Genomic DNA, 8,569 nt, shown 5'->3' on the forward strand with positions numbered 1-8,569 from the left:
TTTAGTGCCTAGAAAAATGACTGCCCTGTTGAGCAAATGCATAATGAATGAGTTAAATTTCTTTTTAAACTTGTAACATTGGTTTACTTTTTGACACATGTATTATTTATTATAATTTTGTAATACACACTTAATATTTTTATCTTCAGAATCCAATTCTTAATTTTGAGCTACCTATGAATTTGGCAAACTGGTTTCCTCCCCCAAGAATGAAAACAAAAAGAGAAGAAATCCGAAACATAATTCTGAAGCTGCAGGAAGAGCAGAGCAAAGAAAGAAAGAAGCATAAAGATACTTCCCCCACAGAAGCATCTCTCGGCGAAGGGACAGGACAATATGTGAACAGTATCTCAGATTGACAGATGGCTCCTGCATGCCAGCTCTGCATTCAGAAACTAATGACTTTCAGCTTTGGGTATAAACAGTAAAGAACTGAAGTGTTCACTACTCAGAGTGATTTGACAATGTTAATGCTTGTATAAATGTCATATAATTAACTTCCAAAGGAGTATGTATTAAGTAAGTCTGTAAATATGTTAATGAGGCCAATTTTTCCAGCATTTATAATTATTTTTTTCACTTGTTAGGAAGCTTTTGTTATGTATTTTTCTGTTAATAGTACTTAAAACTGCAACTTCTAAACACAAAATAAATAAAAAGAAAATATTTATAGGAGGAAATGATTAATTTGATATTCTTTAGTGAACTTGTATAATTCCTAAGTGGGTGTGATACGTTTTATGGGAATATGCAAGTGGCTATGATTTTTTGATCTTTTGCATTCATTCTAAAATAACTTAGAATGTGAAAATAAGACAAATATAAGGCATTGTGAACTAACCAGTCATCTTCCTATGCTTACAAAAAGAATAATAAGAACTTATCACATTCCCATATGTTCAAAGGATCTAAGACATGTAATATTTATACTTGACATAAATGATTAGGGAAAAACGGTACTAAAGGTCATTCACAGAAAAATACACTGAATTATATAATGAAAATCAGCTAGAGTTGTAAACATTGTCACATGCATTTATGAAATCATCAAAGACTCAGGTTAAAATTTTTGATGAATGCAGCTTGCATTTCAAATGTCCATGTTACTTTTCTATATGATCATTTCAAGTATGTTATAATCTGTGGTACAGTTATTTGATAAACATTTTTAAATTATGCAAACCTAGCAATTTAAATAGGATTTTCTTTGTAATAGCTTTTGCTATTATTTCCATTATTCCTATTTTTTTGGTAACCAGAACATCAAAATTTTTGCTTGAGTTTTTCAGTACAGATTATTTTTATATGTCAGTCAGTTGTATAATGCAGCAAAACTCTATTTTGAATTTTTTTTAACATAATTAATCTGATGGCTTGAAGACAGATTTACAAGTCACTTGGGATCGTCCATATCTCCAGAACCTGTTGGCATTCAGACTTGACATATATATTTTTAAAAATCAGTTTCTGTGTGATATATGCGTAACAAAAACAATTTAATATTTTCTTTATAAATTAGCCCTTTTTCGCATTGTGCTTAGCATTTGAGTATACTTCTTTTAATTCTATAAAAACCCATGAACATTTTTGGGTGGACAAATATGTTTGTAACAACCCAAAAAAAAGTCTATTGAGATACACTTAATAAGTGAAATTCTAGAAGTAAATATAAGGTGAGTCACTGTTGATGTTACCAATTACATGTTTTTCTGGTTTTGAACTATCTTGGCACTTTTTCTGTTTAGCAATACAAGAAACAACTATATCAATGTCAAAATTGACATACTTAATTTTTTAAATGAAGTGTTCTGTCAGAATTTGAAGATACTGAAAAAACTATTCTAAAGTACTTATTTGTTTTTGATTTAATTTCTTGTAGTTACGCTTTATTATTAGCTAATTTTTGATTAGCTAAAATAAGAATTTAGCCCTTGGGCCAACTCAAGTCAGTTGTATTTCAACATACAATATACATGAATGAATGTCAACTTTCTAGATTCAGAGTACTAAACAAATAGGTGGCATATCTCCCACCCCCATGTGCAATTTTGTTTTTGAACGTTGTGTTACTATATAGATACTGAAAACTCCAGTGGCTGCTATATTGAGCTCCAAACTAGATTTGAGACTCTTCAGTGATTGTGCGCATTCACTTGGTAATTATGTTTCTGGTATTTCTGTATGTAGTTACAAGTGAATATAAGCCTTTTTAGAGTATTATTAGTGATTAGAAGCTGTGAAACAGAACTTTAAGGTCTAGAGGTTTGCTACTAGACACTGAAGCTGCATGATGAGTATCTAGTGTCTTAACTAATTAGATCTGTTGTATTGGTTTTCTTGTTGGATAGAATAGCAGTTAATCATATTTAGAAGAGATTAGATTACTTAGCCATAAAATTTGTATGTGTCTCAGCTCTTGGTAGGAGCAAAGGTGCTGTTCAACTAGTCCCTTCCCTTTGATGTTGCTGTACCAGTTAAGAAAGTTGAAAACTTAAGTGATATCTTTTCAGATTCACATAAACCATATAAACCTAATTTGTTGAGTAACCTACACTTAAACTTTTAACTAAACATGGGAGGTTTCATTTGGAAGTATAAATTATCTAGATTATGTCTTATGAATGAATTTACTATTTATGTTTAAAATCTCACCGAAAGCTATAAAGTACAGTGTGAGTTTAAATTTCTCTAAAATGAAAAATTATAGAGTGCTAGATAAACAGAACATAGTTTAATATACAAAGTCAAGACTTGGTGGTGTTGTACTGCAACCAAGGAGGGGAATAACTGTCAAAAAGAATGGAACCCTTGAGAACAAGCAGGACAATGCTGTATGTTTTATAAAGATAGCAGTAGTGAAAGTTTATTCTGCAGATCACTTCAAGGACAAAAGGAGAGGAACTAAGTATATACAATAGACTGCCTAGCCAAGTGGTTATAAAAAGTTAAGAAGAAAATATCCCGGTGAGTACTGAAATATTCCAGTAAGTTTGTAGCATATTTTTTATTTTCTAATTTTCAGGAAAAATTAGTTTATAAGCTATTATAAAATATAAATTTATCCTGAGAGGAAGAGCTTATTGATGAATTGTATGAATGTGAAGCTTGAAAGAAAGTAGCTCTACTTCTTAATATAAAATAAAGCAGATGAAGGGATAATAGTTAAGTACTCTAAATTATTATCAAGAAATCAGAGTACAGTGGGTGAGGAGTTAGATATTCTCAACCCATCACCTAAAATAACAATTTTTAAAGATTTTAAAGCTTAGAAGCTGTTACTCTCCTTGTTGCAAATGATTAATTTGTCATCATAGAAGCTTACAGTGAGATAGTATCCAAAACCAAGGTTATTATATAAATGTGCATTAAGATAATTTAGGGAGCTGTTCAAACCACAGGTAATTGCACCATGTATTTCCAAAAGTTTCTGGTGCACATGTGGCGGTTCACTGATTTGAAAGGATCACTGTTTGTTCTTTGTGGTTGTCGAGGAGCTGGCCTGCTCCTAGAGATGCAGGCGCTTTACATTCCTTCCCTCAAATGCTTTACCCACTTCCAAATGCACTAATGAAGTCACGAAATTGATGTTGCTGAGCATTTACCAAGTATTACAGTACTCAAATATCAGATGTCCGCATTTTCAGTGAAAGTGCATTTTAGGCATTGATTTATATAGTATATATTCTCTATGATTTACTAAGTGGTTTATGAATTCGTAAGCAGAGGTCGTAGTGGTCATGGTAGCACTAAAAGGAATGTGGTTTAAATTTTAATTGGATCTGAACTAACCAATTTGTGGGATGCATCTAAACTTGTCAAAGTGTGTTTGAGTACTAGTTTTAAGATAAATCAATTCTGCATCAATTATAGTTGGGAAATAGTTTAAACCAAGTTGAACAGATTTCTTTACAGGAGATTTCAGAACCTTTAATATGCCAACATACAGAATGAGTAAATGAATGAGAAGATAGAGAATACAGCATACTATAGACTCTGGCCATGGCTTTGTCTCTTGGATTGACTCTAAACTTCCTTAGAAATACCACTTATCAGAATTGGCTTTGGGCTAACAGGGAGAAGAATTATAGGTTGAGCAAGAGAAGGTGCTTTTGAAATTAAAATTTTTTTACATGGTTTTAATAGTTGAATATATGGTTTGGAAATTTGAAAAACACGGGAAAATGAAGTTTCATGAAAATAACCATTGCCATGAGAAAGCTACAAATTATTTTACACAAGTGGATTATTCTATGGAAAACGGAGCTGGTGGTATTTTGTTTTATAACATCATCAGTCCCCTAACAAAAAAATCACAGAAATAATGAAAGTGAAAATGGATTTTAAAATAATGTGGAGGCTTTTTCTTATGTTTATAGTTGATCCTCTTAACTGGTAATTTAAACTCTCTTGATTTTATCATCCTTTACTTTAGAATACTGTAATAGAAACCATATACCTAGGAACATTTTCTCCTAAAGAAATATGTACAAAATACCCCTTGTAAGATAGAGTATATTATGAAAATATTTTTAACTTACCAAATAAATGAAAAATCATCCAAGCATACTATAGAATGTGTTAGGTTATATACATGATGACAATAGAAGAATTTATTAGAACTTAGATTAAAAGGTGTTAGTCTAAATATTTATTGTTGACTATCTGCTTCATACTTTGTACTGTGGATAAACCAGCAAACAGATAACATGTTCTCTCATGTAACTTCTTGATGTTATATTGGGAAAGATGCTTCTTAATCCGTCTCACAAAAATAATAGTTCCACGTATTTCTCATATTGTAAAAAGTAGAGTATATAGTCTTAGTCTGGAGAGGTTAGGGAAATTTTCCCTGAAGATGTGATGTTTTCATTATTGGTAGGCATTGAGATAAACACCTATAAGCAATGCAAAGACCCTCAAGAAATGGGTGATTTGTCCTAAATGATACAGGCTTCATTTGTTATGCATCTATTTATTGCCTATTTTGTACTGAGCAACCACCTATTACTTACAATGACCTAATGAAGAACATGCTGTTTTTACTCCAAAGTTACAGGACAAAGCCGAACCCAAAGAAGTTGTTTTCCCAGCAAGGCTGGACTTTGAATTCACAATCTCATCCTAGAGACTAGGTTAACATGTAGATAAAAAGAAAAATGGAATGTCCGTATTTTCTTAGAGGTACAATGTGGCAGAATCTTGTTTATTGAAATTGACCATATAGGGGCTTGTTGAATGTGTTATTTTTGGATATGTATAAACAATGGTTTTTTAAATAAAATTTATATTTTAATTTATTTTGTTTGAAAGGCTGAGAGAGAAATCTGCCATCTGCTGGTTACTTGCCGAATGTTTTCAATAGCCAATGCCGGGCCTGGCCTAATAAAGGAATCTGAAGCTCAATGCAGATCTTCCATGTGAGTGGCAGAGATTTCAAGTACTAGAAACATGCAACGGGAACAAAAGAGTTCTGACTTTTTCTCAGTTACATCTATAATAACCCTTTATTAAACTATGTAGAGCTCAAAAGTGGACAAAACTAATTTAAAAGACATAATTGTAAAACAACAGTACCGAAGAAAACATGACATTAAAATTTTTTTTAAAAACCAGTGTTTTATTTTTTAAAAATAGATACATTAAAACTTTAGGCTAGGATAAAATATTCACATTCCTTTGTCTTCACAGGAAAAGTATTTTTCTTGATATAAACTTAAAACAACTTGTTACATTGACCTAGGCAGGCAGTGTTTCCAAACATGCTCCTGAGGGAACCACCTAAACTGCCTGTATTATATACCTCGTTATGTTTTCAATCATTGCTGCTTCCCACCCAGTCTGCTGTCAGTTAATTTGATGTAGGACAGACACCTGATAGTTTATAACAAAGTGACTTAGAGGATGTAAGACAAGCAAAAATAGTCCAAACACAAATCATCACTGGAATTTAGATTAAAACGAAGGAATTTGCACATCAGTAAGTTGACAGTAATAAGTGATCAGGTTTGCATCAGAAATCATCTGGAAGGCTTGATAAAATACAGATTGCTAAACCTTCCTCAAGTGCTTCAATTCAAATAGTCTACAGTAAGGCCAGCAAATTTAAATCTCCACCAAATTTCCCCAACAAGACAACACTTTGAATCCACTGATGTATGGCTTCTTGGTAGTTTTTTCCAGCGAGGTCCACGGAGACCTCTTAATGCAGGTAAGATCGAGAAACCACTCAGCATCAAAGCATCTGGATTCAGTGAACTTCTATATGAAAATTTCAATGTTATACTTGTAATTACGATTAAACTCTGAGGCATGTGACCACACTATAAAACGAGTGTTTTAAATTGGTACAGTGTATTTTTTGGAAACTTTATATATATTCTTCAATATTTTCCCCATATTCACAAAGTTTGTACACATCTCTACTAATATATAAAGATTAGGATAATTATATAAATGCTTTGCAGAATCTTTTGTCTCAGCAACATCTTGTGGAAGTCAGCTGAGGTCATCTGGTATGATCGTAAAGTTCTTACGATGAACCATATTTATTGAACAGTTTTCCTACTCCTTGAGTCCCACTTGGCCTGATTATACAACGGTAACAGTACTGAAATCTTAGGAGTTGCTCTCCCCCAAAAGCTGTGTTTGTCATGCTGCATGCTCAGAAGAGGGAAGAAAGGGTACAAGCTCCATGCTATTCCAGTGTTGGATGGGAAACTGCTGAGTAGCACGTGGACTCCAAACCTCTCCCCAGATGCAGCCATTTGGCCCAGGGATCAACATCTCCCTGTACGACTCTCGACCAGGTTCAAGTACAGTTCTGCTTATACCCACCTTCCTACTGGTGCACATCCTGGGAGGAGCAGATAGTGGTTCAGATAATGGCCCCACTGCTCACTGAGAGAACTGCATGAAGTCTGAACCTTCTAGTTTTGTCCTAGCCAACAATGTGTATTGTCAGCACTTGGGGAATGAACTACTGGAGCGGAGCTCCCTCTGTGTCCCGCTGTTGACCTCTGCCTATTAGATAACTGTAAGAAATAATAATAAGCCAGCTTCATCTAGAGGTGGCATATTGCTTCACCTACAGTGCCCTAAACATTTCAGTGTTAACTCTTAACTTCAAAATAAACAAAGATTACTCTGTTTTTCAGAGGTTAAGGAATATGTTTTATGATTACCAAACTAAGGAACATTTGCTTTGTTTATTGTACCCATGAATATTTCCCAGAGTAAATTTCCAAGGGGGTGCTAAATCAAAGATCATGTACATTTTAAAATTTTTACAACACCTTGTTTTTGAACTTTGTTTAAATTCAAGTTTTCCTGCATCCTCATCCATTTTTAATTGAGCAAGTCTTTACTTGCACGTAATTTGTTTTAATTGTGCATGTCTACATATAAAGTCATTTTATTACTCCTTTGACCTGCATTTCTCTGATCATGCTTAAAATTGATAATTTGCTTTCATGGCTAATGTGCTTATTTTTGCATTTAATGTTACTTTTTTATTATTAAATGGTAACTCTGTATTACATTGCCAAATGTGCTACAGATGTTTTTTCTTCACAATGTATTTTGTGGTATATTTTCCAAACCAAAATATTTGCTTTTAAATAACCTTTGAGTTTCCAATCTTAGCTAAGATGTATCAGGTATCTTTTTGAATGTCAGAAAACTGCACTGACTGTATTTTTGTTTTGGCAAATGATATTAGTTTTAAAATTTTTATATTCAAGATATTCATGCCAGTACAATTTTTTAATTTTCACTTTAACTATTTGAAAGGCAGGGACGAGGATAGATACAGAGAGCTATCTTCCATCTGGTATTTCACTGACCAGAAATAGCAGCCAGCAACAGCTAGGATGGAGGTGTAGGGACAGACCATGCCCAGGAACCCAGAATCTAATCCAGGTCTCTGATATGGGTGCCTGGAACCCAAGTATTTCAACTATCACCTGCTGCCTACCAGAGTGCAGATCAAGTGTTTGAGCTTTATAAAGTGCTTTCTCTGCATCTGGTTAGTCAATCATATGATTTTTATTCATCAGTTAATGTAATGAATTACACCTACTAACTTGCTTATGTACAACCCTGCATTTCCCCCACTGCATTCCTGAAATAAATCCTTAGTCCAGTTGAGTCATCTTTTGTATATGATGTTGGATTCTATTCACCAATATTTTGTTGAATAATTTGGCATCTATTTTCATCAGGGAAATTGGTCTGTAGTTCTCTTAGTTGTATCTTGCTGGTTTTAGAATTAAGGTGATATTCTTATAGTAGGAATATATATATATATATAATTTTTAGTGCACAACCATCAATCATTTTTTTCTTGGACCTAATGTCAGCTTTCTCTGGAAGAATCTTTCTACTTTACATAAGATAGGGCACAACTGAAGCAAATGAGTAAAATTACAGATTTTATGTCCACAGATTCTTCAACACCCTTTGCTTCTGAAGATTTTGATATAAGGAGTAGCATCAAGTCCTCCAACTAGCCACTGATGCACAATTCTCTTAACCGGCACTGTCGCGCCCCAGTCTGGGAGGGGAGATGCTG

The 8,569-nt window shown here is 33.5% G+C and overlaps 1 protein-coding gene across 8 annotated transcripts in view; it reads left to right on the forward strand.

The window, feature by feature from the left end:
* Positions 1 to 6,833, forward strand: part of SENP6 (SUMO specific peptidase 6) — a 99,140-nt gene extending 92,307 nt beyond the window's left edge. For 7 of the 8 annotated variants that reach the window (XM_040983653.1, XM_040983648.1, XM_040983646.1 and 4 more), the window contains one exon: positions 150 to 6,833. In XM_040983653.1, coding sequence (XP_040839587.1) covers positions 150 to 359 — 210 coding nt within the window. In that variant the 3' untranslated portion in view covers positions 360 to 6,833. The remainder of the gene's footprint in view (positions 1 to 149) is intronic. The other variant, XM_040983654.1, reaches the window with a different exon arrangement.
* Positions 6,834 to 8,569: the final 1,736 nt, after the last annotated feature.

This window comes from Ochotona curzoniae, unplaced genomic scaffold, assembly GCF_017591425.1.
Source record: "Ochotona curzoniae isolate NIBS_2020 unplaced genomic scaffold, NIBS_Ocur_1.0 contig_3819, whole genome shotgun sequence".
Taxonomy (NCBI): Eukaryota; Metazoa; Chordata; class Mammalia; order Lagomorpha; family Ochotonidae; genus Ochotona; species Ochotona curzoniae.